General features: G+C 37.8%; 1 protein-coding gene across 1 annotated transcript in view; it reads right to left on the bottom strand.

The window, feature by feature from the left end:
• Positions 1 to 1,962: 1,962 nt before the first annotated feature.
• AFG2A (AFG2 AAA ATPase homolog A) overlaps positions 1,963 to 22,663 on the bottom strand; it is a 138,001-nt gene continuing 117,300 nt past the window's right edge. Inside the window, exon 16 of the mRNA XM_081332723.1 lies at positions 1,963 to 2,121. Within this exon, the coding sequence (XP_081188849.1) occupies positions 2,096 to 2,121 (26 nt within the window). The 3' untranslated portion in view covers positions 1,963 to 2,095. The remainder of the gene's footprint in view (positions 2,122 to 22,663) is intronic.

The raw sequence follows: 22,663 nt of genomic DNA on the forward strand, positions 1-22,663 counted from the left end.
TTTCCTCTCTCCGTTGATGTTGTTGATAGTCTAGACTCGTATAAAATTACACACTGGTCCTGTGTGTGTCTGTGTGGTGTCTCTATCTCTCTCTCTTCTCTCTCTCTCTCTCTCTCTCTCTCTCTCTCTCTCTCTCTCTCTCTCTCTCTCTCTCTGTATCTATCTGATAAATTTATGGGCTTTCTCACATTTAAGGATTTTGGAGGAATGGACATGGGAGGGTAAGCTGACTATATATGATATATAATTTAACACAATTATTTAACACATGATACATTATTTAACACAAAGCTTGGAGCCTTTTCAGAATGCTTTTAATATTAATTTCTTAAATACAAATACTGTAATTAATCCCAAGATTATAAAGAATCAGTTGCTTTTTATTCCTGAAAAATAAACAATAAATTTATTTTATAAATCAGATCTAAGACAAAATTGAGAGCCCATTTGGTGTGATGGTTAAAGCACTGAGTAGTGACTTTTAGTCTTGCCTTAGACACAAAGCCAGCCAGCTGACCCTGAGCCAATAGTCAGTCTTTGTCAGCCCTAGGAAGGGGGCAATTCTGAAATATTTCCAAGGAAACTGCAGTGATATCTCCAGGCAGTTGACAGTCAACATTGATTTGAAGGAACACAAAAATAATTTAATCTACTGTATATACCTATCTTTTAAAAAGACATAAGATTTGATTATGCCAAGAAATGTTTCATCCATGTTCACTCTTTTATTGCTGCAGTTATTATTGCTGTTGTTGCTATATTATTCTTTCTGGATAAAAGAGTTTCCAACAACAACATTAGCAATACAGCATCTATCAGGATTCATATAATTTTATTTTCTTCTTATACAAGAGAGATGAATTTGTAATGAATATAGAGAAAAGCAGGAGCAGCAGCAAGGGAAAAAAAACCTCTTCCATATTCTATGGGTAAATTTGAGATAGCTTGCTTTATTTATTTATTTATTTATTTATTTATTTATTTATTTATTTATTTTCCATTCATTCATTCATGAAATTTTTATAGCCACCTATCTCACAAATATGACACATGATTTAAAGCCGGAACTGAAAAACATTTCTTTCCAGCATTCTATTGCATTGGAAAGAATTAAAAAAGGATATGGCACATCAGCTACTGAATACAAATCTGTAAATCAGTTTGACTTTAAAGCATTTTAAATTAAGGGAAACATTAGAAATCACAGCTAGACTGTAAAATTTAAAGTAAAAATAACTACAAAAGCTTCTAAAATACTTTTAAAAGACCTTCTTACCTGACATCTGATATCTTATAATGCAAGTTGCATTTAAAAAAAAAGAAAATCAAATATTGGAACCTGAAAATATTCAACTATTCAAATATTCCAAATATTTGTTAATTAAATCAGAAGGCTCTGGTTTTAAGCGCATTCATTGATATAAAAATAAACACTGATAGTATTTTTTGTATGTGAAATGTTTAAACAAGGGTAAAAATTCTACACTTGCAAAATGCCAACATTTAAAATGTTTTAAACCTTTTCTTTAACCCATTACCTTAATTTAGGTTTTCCTTTGAAAAGAGATTACTCTTCTGTTATAGGCCTGCAACAGTCTGAAAACAAATGTCACATTTGGATGTTTGGAAAGTGATTAAATTTATGCATTCCTCACTGAAGAATTTATGCAAAAACTATGGACACTATCATATGCACTGAACTCACAGAACAAAGCACTGCATGCATACACCATTTTCGTATTATGTTTCTATTAACTGCTATATGGAAATCCCGTCCACACAAATGGCAGTTCCTTGAAGAGTAGGAGGAGCTGAGGTTACGCTGATCAAGAGATAGTAGATTTTACAACAATTTGTGAATACACAAATATTCATTTGATTCATTGTATTACAAGGAAGAACACAATAAAGTATAAAGCATAACAGTTTCAAGTTTTTATTTAGGAAAAATATTACCTCTGCTCCTGAATACTTTTCTGTTTGTATGACAAGCTCATCCAGATTGACCTCAGAAGATATTGGCATATTACAAAACTGAATTTTGAAGATTTCTCTGCGAGTGGCTTCATCAGGCAAAGGAACATATATAATTCTGTCAAATCGACCAGGCCGTATCAATGCCTACAGTAACAAAGTCATAAAGAAGACTTATTAATATATCAGGAAAGGTTAACAAATAAAATGAATACTTATATACTACTTACAAAAGTAGTATACTTCTGTAATACAATGCAGCCTAAACCCCAAATGATACAAAATAAAATACACAAGGGGCAGGTGCTTTGTCTGTTTGAATACTAAAGCCCTAGAGCTCTATAGCGTCTTTATTTTTATCACAATTTTCTGGTCCCACCAGTTTTTATTTGCCAGCAAATGGTATTTTTTGCAGATATTCCAATGCACCATCATTGCTTATTTGTCATACTATTGGTATGGTATTAGTGTATGCTAAGGAGTATAAACCCTTTCATTCCTCCACCATCCAGTCAGAGCTGAAGAAGCTTCTTGAATGAGAAGTGAAACATCTTCAAAGAAAAAAAAAAGAAAGTCCAGTTGCCTCGTGAAAAAGTATCTTTGGGATAACTATGACCTGGATGACTGAGAATATCCATAGACTATTAAGTAGTCATTCTGTAAACATTTAGAAAAGAATTCATTGCTTACAAGGAACTAGCAATGGTTTATCAATATGTGCTAAATCATGCCAAACCCAAGATATTTTTGATACATTGACTGGTTTCATTGAACACAGAAAAGTAATGGACATTGTGTACTTAAGAGCTCAGCAAAATATATGACAAGATGTCCAGTGAGATTTGACTAGAGAAGATTAAAAATGTCGGCTTATAGGAAAAGAACCAGTTGAAATATAGTAAAGGTAAAGGTAAAGGTTCCCCCGCACATGCGTGCTAGTCGTTTCCGACTCTAGGGGCCGGTGCTCATCTCCGTTTCATAGCCGAAGAGCCAGCGTTTGTCCGAGGACGTCTCCGTGGTCATGTGGCCGGCATGACTAGACGCCAAAGGCGCACGGAACGCTGTTACCTTCCCACCGTAGTGGTCCCTATTTTTCTACTTGCATTTTTACGTGCTTTCGAACTGCTAGGTGGGCAGAAGCTGGGACGAGTAACAGGCGCTCACTCTGTTACGCGGCACTCGGGATTCGACCCGCCAAACTGCCGACCTTCTGATCGACAAGCTCAGCGTCCTAACCCACTGAGCCACCGCGTCCCTTTGAAATATAGTATTAAAATATAAATCAATGATTCTGCAGCAACCTAGACAAACGTTTCAACTGGTATATTACAGGGTTCAATATAATTAGGCTAAGTGTTAGCAAATATAATTATAAGTTTTGCAAGCAATACAAAAATAGGGGAAATTCACTCTAGAGAAGAAAGTTTACACTTCCCTATTCAGAAGGCTTTTGAAGCCACTATTTATTGGACAGATCACAGAATGTTAAATTTTGAGTTCGACATATTCAATTACATACCATATTCCTAACAGAAACTATTATTTAATCCTTAGAATAACACCAAAATATGGTTATATTATTGGCTAACAAAGACCCTTTTTCAATCATTAACATTTATATAACAAAAATAATGTTGTCATTACATTGACATTTCTTTTAAAAAAAATAGCTTGCATGCAGATTTAAAATTTCTAAATATATTTTCAGCTGGATGCATTTAAGCCACAGTATGTATCCCAAATTGTTTTTTATGTTCTACTTTCCCCTTAGGCAGGATAGTTTGAGTTCCAGTTGACTAGAGATATTGCATGGTTGTCCTGGGCTCTCAGCCAGTAAGACTTTTCCCAGCCTGATCATGTCAGTGAAAGTCATGCTGAAAAATAGTAGGAAGAAGCCTTCCTTCCTGCACAGCACTGATCAAGTTAACACCCTTCCTTGAGTTTCTTTAAAAAGGCCATTGTGAGCACTTTCAGGTGGAAAAAGAAATCTATGTGGCATGCTAAGAGATGTCCTGTTATTTTTAAAACAAAAGCACGCGTATTTTCAATAAAGAAACTAAACAAGAAGAACAGTGTAGACACCCATCAGAATGTTTCCTTAAAGTCTCAACAAGCTGGAAAATATAACTGCCAGTTTATTGTTCAATCTGATCACAGTTATATCAAGATGCTGCTTGGAATTCTTGAGCACCTTAGATATTATTCAGTATTCTCTCCAGAAGTATGTTGTGTGCTTGGATTTATTCCCTTCAGCGGCAGCAATAACATCTCTAAAAACTTATGAGAAAATCTGCAATTCAGTAGCAGAGCATCCTGCTCTGGTATGGTTGGGAAACAAGCATTACCTATAATACTGGGTAATGAAACATGTGCAAGCAAGCAACCAAGCTCAGAGTACCAAGGACTCCAGAGTTCAACAATGAGTTACATGTATTGTCTTCTATTGGGGTACACTGATATTAACCCTTTAAGGCATGGTAAACAACAGACATTGTGGGGATTCCAGGAATGCTGTATTACTGTTGTTGATTTAATAATAGAACATTGAAAACCTGTCAAGTTCCTTTCTCCATCTTATACTAATCAAAGTCAAGGTTGGGGTTATTTTGAGTTTCTTTTTTTATTATTCCTTGGACTGTGTAATCTCTTGCCTAAGTCCCTCCTTAACAGTAATTTCATACCTTAATGTCAGCCAAAAATTCATTTATATCTGTTCACTTAAATTTCAATGGAATCTTATTGAGAAAAATCCCAATATCACAGTTACCTAAGGGCTCATCAATCTTCTACATAGATCTGTTTAATCTAGAGCCAGAAATACGTATTTTATTCCTTTCAGTAATGTCCCTGTTGACAGTTGAGACCCATCCAAAAACTACATGCGATGAAATTCCATGACAAAGCTGGAGATGTTATTTCCTTTGTCAAAATTCAATTATCAAAATGTGCCAGTTTATATTAGCACCAGAGGAAAAAACACAGAGATACCTGTATTTTTAGTAACTAATTGCAGTGGTGATGTTTGTGCAAAATAGTGCTTAGCATCATGAATGGAGAAGACTAGTAGGAATCTAAATTACATCCCTGGAATTGCTCTGAGAGCACTAAATTACAGCAAATCTGATCTTACAGATAAGGCAGAATATTAGGCATATTGACCAATAGGTAATGTTAAGAAATAAGTATTTTAAATAGCAATAGATATAAATTCTGTTTTTAAGAATCAGGCTGCACAACATTTCTATCATATCACACTTGCTCAAGACCTAAAACATTGTGCAAGCTGACAAGAAAAGACATGATGAATTTGACAGCAGGTGTTCAGAAGACTCTCCAATATCAAATGGCAGTACTTTGTAAGGCATAGACAAGGCATAAACATTTATATGGATATTACCCAGAAGATTAATAAAGCAGAAAAGAAACAGATGGGATGCAGTTCCAACAAGATTTGACAATTCAGGAGGATAGGATATTTCTTTGAAGAGAATCCAAAAAGGTCAACTTACATGAGATGAATATGAATATCTAACATATAAATTAAATATAGTTTTCTTCTGTAATGCATAAAATCTGACATTGGAAGGACAAACATCTAAAAAGTATGTATTTGGCTTGCCTCAATGTAACATAAAAATGATTTCTGTATCTGCATTCAACCTGGTGCTCTTTAGACTTCAATTCACATAACTCTATGTAAACACGACCTTTGACCAGTATGCAGGAAGCATGAAATCAGAGGATGTCAATTTATGAACACTATCAAAATTCACTTCTCTCTCTCTCTCTCTCTCTCTCTCTCTCTCTCTCTCTCTCTCTCTCTCTCTCTCTCTTTTGTTATATTTAAGGCAGTAAACAAAAACTCTCCCTTATAGTTATCCTTTCAACAATAATACAGCCAAGCATTTTGGGCTAAAGCAGTGTTTTTCAACCACTGTTCCGCGGCACACTAGTGTGCCGCGAGATGTTGCCTGGTGTGCCGTGGGAAAAATTGAAAAGTAATTATAAAATACTTTCTTTGTGTTTATTTGATTCCTATTCAAGAGAATTACTTTATATATAGTCAATATAGGCACAGAGTTAATTTTTTTAACATTTTCTAATGGTGGAGTGCCTCGTGATTTTTTTCATGAAACAAGTGTGCCTTTGCCCAAAAAAGGTTGAAAAACACTGGGCTAAAGGTAAGTAACTAGCCAAAGTTACCCAATCCACAGTTAAATGGGAACCTCACCCCCCCAGTCCAAATCTAATATATTAATCATTATACCACATTTGTGCTCAAATGCTATAACCAACTGCTTTTCTCCTTGGCTCCAACTATGAAGTTATAATTTCACAGAATTGAAATTTCTTACTGTTTCGGATTCTGAATTTAAAAGGTGTTCAAAAGTTACTAATGCACTGTTTTTTTAAATCTTCAGAACATTTTAGTTCAAGTTTAACAACATGCTTTTTAAAATTACATGTAATAATTTTGAAATGTTTTGATTTTGATTTTAAATACATTTATTTAAGAAACCACAGAGTTCCATTTAAAAAACAGATACATATGCAATTTAATCTGTTGCAGTTCCTTCACTTCAGTATTTTTTTTTCAAAAAGAAGCACAGCAGTACATCACTTAAAACTGAAATGTCCTATTAATGTGTCCCTGTTGAATAAAACAGGCAAATCAATCCTAACTGATTTCCCTATGCATTTTACCTACCCTTGCTGCTAATTTGCTGATGGACTAATGTAGAGGTAAGTATGTCTTATCTAAACAATATTTCTCTTGCATTTTGTCACAAAAACAAGCACTTTGCAAATGGGTTTTGTTTGTGAGATCTTGCCCCACTGATCTTGCATGATCTTGCATTACTTTAGGCCTCTATTCTCTGGAACGCACCAAAGGCCTAGAGCAGCCAAAAAAGCAAGGGATCTCAATCTTCACAGGGTGAGTATTGAAGGCCTAGTAGGGAGACCCAGGTGGGGGTGGGGAGGGAGGGAATAACCAGAGTGAATGTTGCAGTGCCACTGCAGTCGCTCGTAAGGGCAAATGACTGCTGTGGTGCGGCAACATTCGTAATTTCGGGACTTTCTTGTAAGCACTTGGGGGCACTCATTGTGTAACTTTGAACGAGCATTAAGTGAATGCTCGTAACTCGGGGATTACCTGTATCTTGGGAAGTTTAAAAACATTTTTATTCTAGTTGATCAAATAAAATAGTATACTTCACTATAAATTACACCACTTAAATTCTCTTAGCAGCTATAGTAAAAGATCAGTATTTCAGTTCTAAACTATATAGTAACTGTGTCACTAGAACACCGATATTACCCTTAGTGAACACATGAAGCATAAACATGCATGTAACTTTAAATGTAACATACAGCTAGAAACTATTCTTTGTAAGACTACAGCTACCAATCTGAGTGGATTTCAAAAGCACAGTTCTTCTTTTTTATTTTCTAAAAATCTAAATGTTTACCTAGAAACCTCAGTTCCTGTCTCTAAGCATTCCATATTGGAATTAGATTTCACTGTCTCTCACCATACGGTTTGGTTTCATTTTTTATGTCATATAATAACTCTGATACTCTTCCATCAGATATACTACAAATTGCCTTATTGAACTCTATTCATTTTCATCTTTGTCAATTCCTTCCCAAGAATGAAATAAAGAATGTGAGAAATCAGTGGCTTAGCTATTTTCTTGCAGGGCACTTCAAAACAGATTTACCACCCTTTCACTTTCTTGATTACCGTAATTTTGTAAGCTAAACAATCTAAGAGACAACTTTATTTCCCATGATATTCTCCAGGGTCGGCAGACAGCTGTTTGACTATCACAAAATATACGTATGAAGGGTCCTTCCTAAAGTGGGTTCATTTAAGAATAAATTTAAGCAGAAGTAAGACAATTTCAGTCATATATGTGTATAGTATAAAACAGCACACATTTATAATTTAAGAATCCAGCCAATTAAGGGAGGGCTGGTTATCTGGTAAGTGTATACGAAATTAAACTGCCAAATACTTTGTTTGTTTGCTTGTTTATTTTAAGAAAAACTTCTGCTACCTGTTACAGATAGGTTATTGAGAAACTTTGAGAAACTTATTAGGCCAGAAAATGAAATAATATCCTATCCATTAGCCATTACTCTCTTTCTACTCATAAGTAACAAAGAAAAATGCTAGTTTAATTAAGTTACTTTACAGTTTAGATGATACACTTTTAAAATGGGAATGCTGTGAATTTCCCCTTTATTATATGTGTATAGACTATATATATAGTACAGGAACGGTGGCTAAGCATAGTGGGTCTTTGGTTATATCTGATTGTGTCATAGGCTTCCATTAACAAAAATAACATGTTTTACTAGTCACTTTAATTTAGATCAGCAATGCAAATATATTTTTCTGAAGTTCTCTACAACTGGAAAGATTTTTGAATGTTTTGTATTAAAGGAAAACAAAGGCACTCAAAGCATCACAAGAACACTTGCAGAAACAACCATGCTGTTGACCACTACCTGAAATTACAATTTCATCTCATCTTCACTTCTCCTACCCTACAAGTCTGAAAAAACTTGTATAGTCCTTAGGCTCAAAATTGCAGGTGCCAATTGTAAATGTACAGATACCATAAAAAACATAGGGATATAAGTGGTCAGTGTATAAGGATACACATTTCCAGAGACTTTGAATTCAGCTTCTTTTAGAGCAGACATGTCAAACACAAGGCCTGGGGGCCAGATCCGGCCCGCGAAGTGGTTTCATGTGGCCCACGAAGCCATCCTGGAAACAGTGAGGGAACGGCCCCCACTGCCTTGGCCCTGGCCCAGAGACCCTCCTTCTGCCAGAGACCCTCAGATCTGTCCCACTCCTGCCCAGGCCCCCATAGGCACCCTTGATGCGAATGATGTAGAGCTGGCCACGCCCACCCAGTAGGCCATACGCACTCTAGCCACACCCACCCAGTAGGCCATGCCCACCCTGGCCACGCCCACCCGGCCCCCTGAGGGCAACCGCAATGCTGATGCGGCCCTCAATGAAATTGAGTTTGACACCCCTGTTTTAGAGCAACATGCCTTCTCAGCTAATTATCCTAAGCTGCTTCAGCAATTAACAGAGGAAAGAAATCCCAACTTGGAGTTCTTGACACAAATCCATTCCTGACTTCTCAAAAATGATTTTAAGTATTTCAAATGAATTCAGTTGGGTGGAGTGAATCTATTAACAGCTAAATAACAAACTGTAAAAAAAACCCTTCATTTACATAACAGACTGAATCATCTACAGTAGTTTCCTTGCAAAGAAGTACTAAACCCAGGAATTTGTTTTTTACACTTTTGAGATGGGGGGTTTTAAAGAACCCCTCTGAGAGAAAACAACAATTATATGTAATGAAACCTGGAACCAGACTTTGCTGGTAATTAATCACTCAGGAGCCGTTGCAATCCTGCAGGCAGTTTCTGACAGATTCTGAGTGCTTTATAGGAATCACCAAGGATAAGATGTGTCTGGGCTGGCTTTTGACAGGGACTGCTTGTATATAAAGTGCTGAAATTTTTAGTAAAATGAAAAAGCTAAATGGATTCACAACATGCGAGTACACAGGTACATATATGATCACATATTAGTACTCTCATCCAATATCCTTAATTATGGAATACACACTTATTAAACATTCTTTTATTTCTAGTAGCAAAACGTCATCATTTAACAAAGATACTTCCTGTTTTCAAGCAGTTGGGGAAGGTATGACTTCCAACCCAAATACTTGGCTTGGCAAGCTCTTGCTGTGTTGATAGATGCTTTTATAGCCACTTCATTCCACCTGAAGTTTCAGTATAAAAGCCTAGTCTTTGCCTTGTCTATACCTCGAGGGAGGGGGGAAAAGAAGGAAAAGGAAGAAATACATCAACCACAGCATGATAGTAAAGATTACCTTAGCTCCAGCAATACATGAAATCATAGCTGCAGAAATGAAATATTTTGAATGAGAAAAATTATATCATTTATATGGAGAGAAAACAATATATTGTATTATCTATATACTATCAAAACTCCTATGTCTGTTTAATATTTTGTAGCCTTTGATCATAGGGCAAAACTTTGTTAACAAAGGAACCTCAAATGGCTTGACTTACAGAAGGGAATGTAATTTGGGAAATACTTTGCCACTTCAGCACTGCAGGGCTGATCCTGTCCAATGCCACCACGCCATTGCGCTCAGATGTGGTCATGTGATCTCTGTTTTCAATGTCCCTTGGCAGCTTCTTACAAGTCAATGGGGAACCTGGAAAAAGTGGCATGATGCTCCTCCCTCTTTCTCCCCCCCCCCCGCTTGTTGGAGGTTTGCGGGAAGAAAGTCACTGAAGAAATAGTGGACACTCTTCCAGTGCCTCTGCACTCACACCGCACCACCCATTTGCACACTCCCTCATCTTTCCCACACTCCTCCTCATTACAGCAACCACTTACTTGCCTGCTGGGAGTGGGAGGAAGGGAGAGAAGGAAGCAAGGAAAGAAGTAAGGAAGGAGGGGAGGGAGGGAGGGAGGGAGGGAGGAAGGAAGGAAGGAAGGAAGGAAGGGAGGGAGGGAGGGAGGGAGGGAGGGAGGGAGGGAGAGGGAGGCAAGGAAAGAGGATAGATAAGAGAGGATACCATGGGATGGGATGGGAAGGGAAAAAGAGGAAGGAAGGAGGGAGGAAGATTTTAATCACTCACTGTGGAAGCTAGCAAGAAGTAATTCCCACTTCCACTGATATTGTTGCCTACCAGTGCTCATTCCATTTTTCTATTCAAGTAAGGAAATAGTTCTAAAATGATGACCAAATGGATCATGGGTTGTCTAGTGGTAAATAAAGTCTGCAAAATATGCCATGTATATATTGATTTTAGACTTATATTGTTTGAACTGAATTAAAGCACTCCAGGATCAGTTCAGGCTTCCGCACATAAATACTATTCATCATTATTCTCTCTTTTTCTTTTAGAAAAAAAAACCAGTATAATTTGTTAGAGTTTCCTGTCACAAATCCTCTTCTATTAAAAGCAGCATACATTACCAAAACAAGAGAGCCTTCTCTTTCCCAAACTAAAAGTGTTTGTCTCTCCATTTACCCCTTCTTAAGTCAATATGCTTATCCTACAGAATGCTATGAGAAGATACTAACTGTATTTTTAAATGTTCGGATTTAAATGTATCACCAAATTTATATTTTTTTTTTCAAAAGTAGACAGAAATCATTGTTGGCAGTTGTTAGGGTTCATTTTGTATAGCTTCCCTTATTTTTATTTTTTTTCTGTTTATAAGAAGGAAAAAGTGTAGTTGTTACTTTTTCTCTTAGAAGATACAAATAACTATAGAGCTACCAATTTGCTTTTAAAAGAAGAGAGTGAATTTTTGTGACTTGGCCATATTTGGAATGTTAGGAGGATGTTTCACTTATCTCAAGAGTTATTTCAAAGGTCTAATGTACAAATTAACAACTGGCATTCCCAAAGCAAGCTTAGGCTTCATTAGCACAAGTGAAAGGGATGTGGAAAGAATAGGATAATATGATTTGTGGACAAGTTACTTGACTTAGGGCCTTTTCTGTAACTCTTTATCCTCATGTAACAGCTTTCTGACAAACCCAATTCTGATTTAAGGTGTAAAGTAATTACAAACTCCTTTGATAGAAAGTCTGTAGAGTAAGAATTTTTAAGCTTTCAAATAGACCTTTAAAATACATTTTATTAAAGGACATGTACGTGTATGCAGTGAAGTGGGCCTTAGAAAAGCTGAGCAACAACAAAGCTAGTGGAGGTGACAGTATTCCAGCTGAGCTATTCAAAATCTTAAAAGACAGTGCAGTAAAAGTGCTACACTCAATCTGCCAGCAAATTTGGAAAACTCAACAGTGGCCACAGGATTGGAAAAGATCAGTTTACATCCCAATTCCAAAGAAGGGCAGTGCCAAAGAATGTTCAAACTATCGCACCATTGCACTCATTTCTCATGCTAGTAAAGTCATGCTTAAAATCCTACAAGCTAGACTTCAGCAGTATGTGGATCGAGAACTACCAGAAGTACAGGCAGGATTTCGAAGAGGCAGAGGAACTAGAGATCAAATTGCCAACATACGCTGGATCATGGAGAAAGCTAGGGAGTTCCAGAAAAACATCTACTTCTGCTTCATTGACTATGCTAAAGCCTTTGATTGTGTGGATCATAACAAACTGTGGCAAGTTCTTAAAGAGATGGGAGTACCAGACCATCTTATTTGTCTCTTGAAAAACCTATATGCGGGTCAAGAAGCAACAGTGAGAACTGGACATGGAACCACTGATTGGTTCAAAATTGGGAAAGGAGTCCGGCAAGGCTGTATACTTTCGCCCTGCCTATTTAACCTATATGCAGAGCACATCATGAGAAAGGCAGGGCTAGATGAATCAAAAGTTGGAATTAAGATTGCCGGAAGAAATATCAACAACCTAAGATACGCAGATGATACCACTCTAATGGCAGAAAGTGAAGAAGAACTAAAGAGCCTCTTGTTGCGGGTGAAGCAGGAGAGTGCAAAACTTGGGCTGAAACTTAACATTAAGAAAACCAAGATCATGGCATCTGGCCCTCTCAATTCCTGGCAAATAGATGGGGAAGAAATGGAGGTAGTGACAAATTTTATTTTCCTGGGCTCCAAGATCACTGCAGATGGGGACTGCAGCCAAGAAATTAAAAGATGCTTGCTCCTGGGGAGGAAAGCCATGGCAAATCTAGACAGCACACTAAAAAGCAGAGACATCACCCTGTCAACAAAAGTGCGTATAGTCAAGGCTATGGTCTTCCCAGTTGCAATGTATGGCAGTGGAAGTTGGACCATAAGAAAGGCTGAGCGCCAAAGAATTGAGGCCTTTGAACTATGGTGCTGGAGAAGACTCCTGCGAGTCCCTTGGACTGCAAGGCGATCAAACCGGTCAGTCCTAGAGGAGATCAATCCTGACTGCTCTTTAGAAGGCCAGATCCTGAAGCTAAAACTCAAATACTTTGGCCACCTAATGAGAAGGAAGGACTCACTGGAGAAGAGCCTAATGCTGGGAAAGATTGAGGGCAATAGAAGAAGGGGACGACAGAGAATGAGGTGGCTGGATGGAGTCACTGAAGCAGTAGGCGTGAGCTTAAATGGACTCCAGAAGATGGTAGAGGACAGGAAGGCCTGGAGGAATGTTGTCCATAGGGTCGCGATGGGTCGGACACGACTTCGCAGCTAACAACAACAACGTGTATGCACATTCACCAATACAAGTTAGCCCCTATGGTGTTAGGGAAGGAGGGAGGGAGGGAAGGCAGGAAGGCAGGAAGGCAGGAAGGCAGGAAGGCAGGAAGGCAGGAAGGCAGGAAGGAAGGAAGGAAGGAAGGAAGGAAGGAAGGAAGGAAGGAAGGAAGGAAGGAAGGAAGGAAGGAAGGCAGGCAGGAAGGAGAGAAATTTCAAGTGGAACTCTCAGAAGAGTTTTCTCATTTCTATGAGAAACAATAATGCTAAACAACAATATGGTTTAATTTGGTCTGCTTTAGCAATACATGCAATATACATGCATATTATAATTGTCAATCTTCATTTCTTAAATTGGATATGCACCACTGAATGGTATTGGTAAACTAGATTGCATAATTCACCTATATTAGTAGGTACTAGGAGACATTACTTACAACTACTTATCTTTCTTCTCTGGATATTCTGCAAGTGTAAAGGTTTTCTTCAAAATATATTAATTTATGAAAAAGTGACCAAATTAAATAGTTTGCATATATTAACAACACAGAATAACTTCTACATTTTTTTAAACAACTGCAAATTTAAGGAACAATTTAGGCCATTAAAAGCTGCTAGTAACAAAAAGGGAGATCAGGGTGGGAATCACTAATTACCATGCAAGCAACTGCTATTCAGTAGTTTGCAAAACTGAAACCTTCTATGATCCTTGTATATGTGCTCTGACCAGCTGTATGCAAACTTGCTTGACAGCACAAGATTTCTCGGGTCAGAAGGTTGAATAATTTTCAAAAGCTGTAATAACCTCTCCATTTCTGTGAGCAAAATAAGTCCCAAGATAAAAACAAAAAGGGGGTGGGGAGGAGGGAACAAATGCTCACATTAGTTACTATAACCTTATGGTTCTCATAAAACTGCACCATCTCCTTATGCACAATATATGACTGTCACCTGTCGTGCAATATATTTTATTTCACAGATGGAACTCTGCTGATCTATTGAATCACATGCTGAAGGCAAAAGCTGCTAAAACCGCAGCTGTGTATAATAATGGAGTTTTGAAATAAATTTGAACTTTGCATGTTAGACTTTACATGCAAGAGAAATAAATGGGATTTAAACATTCATGGCATATCCATACCTTTAGGATTCACATATTTTCAAAATTACTTATACTGCTTTGAAGATGACACTAAATTTTGTCCTGTTAGGTGTACACCCTTTACATGGTAGCATATGGTAAGTAACTACTGACAGTCTTCTTCTTGAACACACTCATTTACCAGTAGGCAAGCTAGTTTCATCTGCAGCTGTGGAATTCAATTATTTTGTTTTTGTCTAGAAAGAGCTCTTCCGTCCACTTTATAAGCCATAAATCTGTTGAAACACACCATGTGTGAACAACGTCCATTCCAGAGGAATAGAAGTATGTTTGAAAAGGAAGAGAATGGTTAACATATTCCTTATGATTACTTACCAAAATTTTAATAAGCATTATAAAACATTTTATAAAACAAAAGTAACATCACTATTTCACTATTTTTATCTGAGACCTGAGATAACAGCCCACATAGCAACAAATTATAAAAGTCTCAACTGAAAATCAATCCACAAATATTAAAGGTGAGCCAAAGCAGGGTGTGGCTTAGATTTCCATTTTAATAAAATCATTGTGATAATAGGCAGTTTCTAACTTACATCCAGAAATAAAAGAACACTTCAAAATTATTGTTTAACAGCATCCCGTCCAAATTACAATTTATTTCTCTATTACAAGATAGAGGAAAGACAGATCAAGGATACAATTATGATATAAAGCTCATATTGCAGTAAGTTACCTGTACAATAACTAGAAATCTCCGTAGTTGGGCTCGTTTGACAAAGGGATGTAGATGAATATGTGCTTTTTTATCTCACAGATAATATATTTATAAACAGGACAGTATAATTTATCCAAATGTTTATGCTGTGTAAACATTGGACATATATTTTCAACTTTTTTTAGAATATAATAAAGGTGTAAAAAATATGCCCTACAAAGAGACACTGAGGCAAGTACAGTAGCGGCCAAAATTGTGGAAACCTTTTGGGAAAAGTGTACATTTGAGGTTTGATAGCTAATAATTTGTTTTGAAGTAGTACCATAAAATTATATATCAATGGAAAGATAAATTTAATCAAGAATGTAATGCAACAAAGTTTGTTCAATTATCTGTATTCTATGAAAAATTATAGCCAAATAACCAGAAAAATGAAGCACAACTTGCTTAGGTTGATATCAGGTAGCTTTCCTTCATCTGATTGTAGCCAATGAGCATGAGTGTTTAGAGAGCCAATGACATGTCATCTTGTTTTGGCAATGAGCCAATCAGATCACGGTAGGATTCAGTTATTGATGTCATGTATAGAACCTGAGAGGAGGATATTTGTCAGTGTGATATGTGATCGCTATCAAGTTGGTTGGGTTTTTTTTGTGTTCTTTCATTTAGTGAGCTTGTAAAACATAATAAAATTAAAGTAATGGTGCAAAGAGTTGACTGGTCACCCAGAAAGCAATGTAAAATAGTATTATTAAGTGAACAAGGCTACAGTTACAAAGAAATTAGAAGAAAAATTGATGGAAACTTAATCAAAGGTGGCATTTCTAAGTTTTTGAAGAGGTATAAAGAGATTCAGTCACTACAAAACTACACTATTAAAGGCAGGAAAAGGTGCACAACAGCAAGTGATGATAGAAGAATTAAGAGACTGTGCCTACGTGACAGAAGAAAATCATCTGGGTGTATACAAGATGAAATGGCGCAATGCAATGTGAAGTTGAGTGCAAGGACTGTTAGGCACAGACTGCAGGAATTTGGCCAAAAATCTAGAATTCCACTAAAAAGCCACTTTTATCTCTCAAACAAAGGTTGAAAATACTAAACTGGGCCAAAACCCATGTTACCTGGACAGAGGAACAATGGGACCTTGTTATTTGGAGTGATGAGACCAAGATCTCCCTGTTTCGTAGTGATGGCATAAAATACGTAAGGAAAAGAATCAGAGAAGATTTGCATCCTGATTGCATTACATGTACCGTGAAACACCCAGTCACTGTTATGATCTGTGGTTGTATGACATCAAAAGGTGTGGGCAAAATTTGTATGATTAATGGGAATATAAATGGCCAAAATACATTAATAAAATACTTGAGCCCAAACTGAAGCCTTCCGCACATGATCTTTTCCAAGACAATGAAGCATTTATCTTTCAACAGGATTCAGCTTCATGTCATGTTGCTGCTGTGTGCAAAAAGTGGTTTCAAGATAATCATATTCCACTGCTGGAATGGCCTGGGAATAGCCCAGACCTTAACCCTATTGAAAAATCTATGGAGCTGACTAAAGAAACTTGTTAGTCAGAAGTGACCCAGCAATAAAACCCAGTTAATAGAAGCAATCATTCAATCTTGGTTTCACATTTTAACAGCTGTGGAACTAAAGGACTTGGTTCACTCCATGGGAAGACATTGTAAGGCCGTAATTCATGCTAAAGGTTACCCACTAAGTATTAACTGACATGGTGATAATTTTTGTATATCTCATTTTTTCCTATGTTTCACTTTTTTCTTTATAACTGCTATTCTAATAGCAAATCCTTCATAAAGGTTATTGCATTACACTCTTGATTAAATTATCTTTCCATTGATATATAATTTTATGGTACTACTAAAAAAATGGTGTTATTAGCCATCAAACTTCAAATGCACTTTTCCCAAGATTTCCACAATTTTGGCCACTACTGTATTTATATTAAGTCTTTAAAAAGGCAGCTTGCTGGTTATGCATTTATCTCATACCATACTTCCCCACTCCCCCGCTTTTTTTTTCCTGGTAAGGACTTGAAACAGTGTAAAAAAAATGGAAGGAGTTACATAAAATACAAATGTTAAAAACAAATTTAATTGCATATAAAAATAATGAAAATTCTTAAGTTCAGAGAAAAAGATTTTCCAAACACCAAGAGAATGGGTTCAAATGCAACACCAGCCAGGTCTACGGAGATTCTCAATCAGCCAGGTCATGGTTATCCCTAAGGTGCTTTTCAAAAGGCAACTGGATTTTCTTAAGTTTTTTCCTTGACAGTGTTTCACTTCTCATCCAAGATGGGTCAGAATTGAAGAAGCTTCTTGGATAAGAAATGAAATGTTTTCAAGGAAAAAAACTACGAAAGTCCAGTTGCCTTTTGAAAAACACCTTTGGAACACCAGCAATTTTGGAGAATGCCTGCATGCCAGAAAGATGGGCATCTCCTGCAAATTTTAATAGGCAAAACAGATTATAACAGGAAAAATGGTATCTTTTTAAAAATAAGAATTCAAAGATTTCCTCTAATTTGTTTTACTTATTATTACTGCATGAGTACATCTCTATAGTTTTTTGGGCAATAATATAACTATTTTTCTATTACCTTCTCAATTGTTTTCCAGTCTAGTCTACAGTCCTGATGTTTCCTGGTTGTCTTTTCCCCCAGATACTAATAGAATGCATTCTGTTTAGGGGTTGTTGTTTTTAAAAGCAGCCAGGGTCAGCTGAATTCTCATAACAGCTGGCATAATTATTTGTGTCAGCTTTAAATTCTTCTTGGTAAATAACTGGCACTTCTTAGCCTTTATATTTTGTATCACCAGTAACTTCTGGACATTTTCCAAGATCACTGCAGTAATCAAAATAGGATGTAACCAAGCTATATGCATAACCATCATCAAATCAATCTGTCTCAGAAAGTCATGGTTGCAAACAAGATGCAATTATGTAAAAGTATTTCTCATCAGTTACCACCTACAAATTCAGTGACAGGTGAAAATCAAGTATTGCAAATCTGCTCTTTCAACTGAGAGCAAATCCAGTTCCAACTTCAATCTGTTCCATTAAAAGCATTTCCATCTTTTCTAGATTTTGATGGCAACCTGTACCAACATTATGGATTAAATGTTGAACAGCTTCTGAGCAAAATGGAACCTTGTAGGACACCTGAGGTTGATGCCCTAAATGTCAAACACTTCCCTTTGATGCATGTATTCAAACAGATTCTAGACAGGAAAGTTAATCTGGAACTAGGATTTGTATTCAATGGCCTAAATGGTTCTTTCCAACTTTGATACTAAGTGGATGTCTTATTGGGTATCGATTCTAACTCATTTCTCATTAAAAACAACATTTGCACATATAATGTATAGCTATTTTTAGAAAAAGTATCTATGATTAAAATTTTCTCTGAGTGGAATGCCCACACTTGATTTAAGCATTTTCTTCCCCAACGTTTAGTAAAAATATGAGCAATGCACTTCTTGTGAATAAAGCTAAGTATTATTAATAAATGTCTATAACAGCAGAAAGTTAGAGCTTGCTCTAAACAAACAATTGAGAAGATCATCTGAAAGGTGAATTGACAGAACAATGCATATTCTCTCAATTTCTTTTATAAACACCTTGTTTAATCCTTTAAGGCAAGATGCCCAGCCTCACTGTCTGAACACGTTACTCTAGATACTTAAATGTCTTCCACAAATAAGAGCACTATATTGGCTACTTGAATACAGATTTAGGAGCAAGGACTGGGATGCTAGCCAAATACTTTAAAGGTTGAGTCCTGAACACATTAAAACATTTCCTACTGCTAATAAATAGCATTTGTATGTATAAAACACTTTTAAAATGTTCACATTGATTTAATTACTGCATTTTTTAAAAATAGCATTTTTTTCAGATCCAGTGAACCAGAAAATTTTCCTAAATTGTAAATGTCACAGAATATAGGCTATGCTACTGAAATATATGTGGCACTTAGCCAGTAAGAATATAGCAATTTTTCTCTTAATTCAAGGGCTGGAGCAAACTTAAAAAGTCCAGTACTCCAGCATAAAGTTTTATGAATTCTTGGTTCAGAATACATGTTAGTAGGGGAAATGCTTAGGAGAGAAATAACAGCAAATAACATGAACTTTTTTTAAAGGAAAAAAAGGTTGAATTTCTCTTGTCCTTCCAAAAGGGTAACTCCCCCTCCCTCAAAAATTCACATAGTCCTCAACTTATTATCACAATTGAGGGAGGGAGGGAGGGAGGGAGGGAGGGAGGAAGGAAGGAAGGAAGGAAGGAAGGAAGGAAGGAAGGAAGGAAGGAAGGAAGGAAGGAAGGAAGGAAGGAAGGAAGGAAGGAAGGAAGGAAAAAGACAAATGGATTTAAAACTACTGGCTAGAATATTGGCCAGCCAGAAAAAAAAATGCTCTCAATAGTAAGTTTCATCATGGTCATTTCATTACACACCAGGAAATGTTGTACTCAAAAGTAGTGAAAATGGAACATGTGCTGAAGTTTGACAAGAAAAGAGTGAATTTTATATACTCTCAATTGAATCAATGGCAGTTTTCTTCATTACTCTTGGAAACTGAAAGTGAGCAAGAAGGTTTATTATATTATACAGAAATCATAAAGTCGTGTAGGAATTTTGGCAACATCACATGAAATCAAAACATTTTTAGCAATGAAAGGTATCACCAGAATTTACTACTAAGAGAAGAAGAGGTGAGCCTCAGAGACCAGCAGCCATCCAAACCTTGATCACTACCATCTGTGCATGCTGTAAACATTGTGGGGAGTTGCCCTGGCAGAGCGAGCTGTGACTGCGGGATGTTGGTTATCTCTGCTTGTGGTTTCTGCTGCTGCTTGAAGCCGGGGAGTTCTTTTCACACACACCTCTTGTTTTCTCAAATGACTGATACGGACTATTGACTATTATTGCTACAACTGCTTGAGGCTGTTAAATACTGTTACGCACTGACCGCCGTGGTTAGGGGTCGGTCACCTTTGTTCCTGCAAACCCCCCCTCTGACAACAAGAACTTGCCATCTCTTCACTCCGCGTGAGCCCCCACTGAAACTGGACATTTTGTCAATGCTTTGAGAGCGCAGCTGTTGAGCAGAACTAAAGGGGGAGAGTTAGGAAGGCCTGTGCTTTGGCAGCCTCCAAGGGGGTAACGCTACACGTGGGAGCTCGTCTGGGATTCCCTACCGCCCTCCCCATTTTTTTAGTTAAGGGAGAGTTAGTCTCATGCAGAGATATGAGCAGGGGAAGAAAATGGACCCTAATGCGGTTATTTGGTGGTGCGAAGAACAGAATATTGAGGTGAGGACAAGCATAGTGATTGATGTTCCTGGCAAGGTTTGGTCAGAAAAGCGAATTTTTCAGACATTGAGGGTCCTTGTCCCAGATCAGAGGGAGTATGTGATAGATACAAGGGCGGATTCCCCCCATTTTTATGTACTGTTAGAATGGAAGAAGAGCATTCCGGAGTGCTTTCAGGCTGAAAATTTGCAATTGACTAAAGATATTAGAGCAGGGGTGATTTTTCCGATTGCATGGGGCACACCCTTGACCAAACCATTAGGCCAGAAGAAAGAAAAACATGCTTCTTTACCCATAGAGAAGGAGGGTCCGCACAGGCTGGGGGAAGTTTAACTTCCATTCAAAACCTGGCGGGGCTATTGTATAGGGGCTGGATATAGGAAATTACGTACTTTCTCTGGGATACAGCTGGTGCCAGAAGGGGAAGAAGAGTATGAAGCCTCAATGGAACAGGCAATACAAGCAGTTGAGGAATGGTATATACCGGACGTCCCAAAAAGGCAACAAGTTAGAGAAAGTTTAAAGGGCCCTGCTACAGAAGCTATTAGAAGTCTAACACTGAGTCGGGGACATTTTACTGTGCGTGATTATCTCTCCTTGCTGCATGATGAATTTAGGTCTGCTGAGACCATCTCTAGTTGATTGTTCTGGCTGGAACACAAGTACCAGAAGAGGGGTGAGAATCTGTCTGAATATATAAATCGCCTGAATAGATTATTATATCAGGTGGTGGAAAGGGGGGGGGGAATTAGACGCAACCGAAGTGGAACAAGCCAGGATAGAACAACTCTCGCGGGGTGCTTTGGTTTCAGACTCTGTCTGGAACTAAATAAAGGTTGAAGCTAAAGGGAGTGTTTGAGGGATCATGAGCTTATAAGGAAAGTCCGGGTGACCGAGGTAGTAGAGGAGGCTAAGAAAGCGACAACAGAGTTGCCAGTTGGATGGCCTTTAGGCCCAGGAGTGGGAAAGGTTAGGGAGGAGGATGACCAGTTAACAACGATGCAAGTGTCAATGCTGCAAACATTGACATGTTTTTGCACTGACAATATAAGAGACAGCCTTTTGTTTAAACTGCTTCACTTTGACTCACAGAAGGGAGGGAAATGTCAAATGGCTATTGTGAGAAGATAAGAAAGAGCTGCACACAGAAGGGGAAGTGAAACTTCATATGTAAAACTAATTGGTGAATGTGATTGATGATGTGTAATTAGGAGAGGGAGATTCTGTAGGATATGATGTGTCAAGGGGAGGAGAATTCAGATTCTGGCATCCATCCATGAGTGCCGATGCTGCATTTCATTATTAAGACTTTTTAGATAAAGAAATGCCTGAATTTTGTTTGAACTGTCTCATTAATCAGAACCATGACAGCAAGCTCAGATACTGGACTTAACCAAGATAATGGCCTCCTAGACAGTAGCGGGTGGCTCACCCCTGAGTGGGGGTCAAGTTGGGCCAACTAATGGGGGGGTTGCCTGCTCCAGTTAGCGAGACCAGTGGTTTGTTGTAATTGTGGGGGTTTGGGGCATTATAAGCATGTGTGTACGAAACTGTATAGAAGATCGGGAAACTCAGCTCAGTCGGGAAACTGCCAAGGACCCCAGTGAGGGAGCTAGCTAGATGCCCGGAGATATCAGTCAGCCCCAACAAGAGATTCCCTGGGAATCCCCCATTGAAGGTGGGAGTGACGGGAGTACATCCATTAGTGAGAAATCTCTGTCCCTTTGAATTACCAGAAACTAGAGCAACAGGGCCCCAGCAACATCCTTTGGGGAACCAAGTGTGGGTTGTTAAGCCAGACACTGCAGCTCCCACTATTGGGGCTCCCCCGCAGTTATTGGGCCCTTCTCCAATAGTGCTAGTGCATGTAGACGGTATTTACACTAAGGGCCTTTGGATTTGGTTTGCATTGACTTTCTTTGTCTGGAACCGGATGTACGTGGGCAAGGAAATGTATTGGTTGTGACTGATCATTTTATCTGCTATGCCCAGGCTTTTCCGACAAGAGATCAGCACACAGTCATGGTGGCCAAAGTACTGGTGGAGAGTTTTTTTGTACATTATGGGTTACCTCAGCACAGTGAGGGACATTGAGAGTAGGTTTGTTAAGCAACTATTGGGCTTACTGGACATACAGAAATCACATATTACTCCTTATCACCCACAAGGAGACTCTTTTGGATATGTTGGGAACACTTACTGAAGAACAGAAACAACATTGGACGCAACATATTTCTACTGTTGTGCATGCATACAGCAGCATGAGAAACGATGCCACTG

The sequence above is a fragment of the Vipera berus genome (genome assembly GCF_964194415.1).
Source record: "Vipera berus genome assembly, chromosome: 7".
NCBI classification, from domain to species: Eukaryota; Metazoa; Chordata; class Lepidosauria; order Squamata; family Viperidae; genus Vipera; species Vipera berus.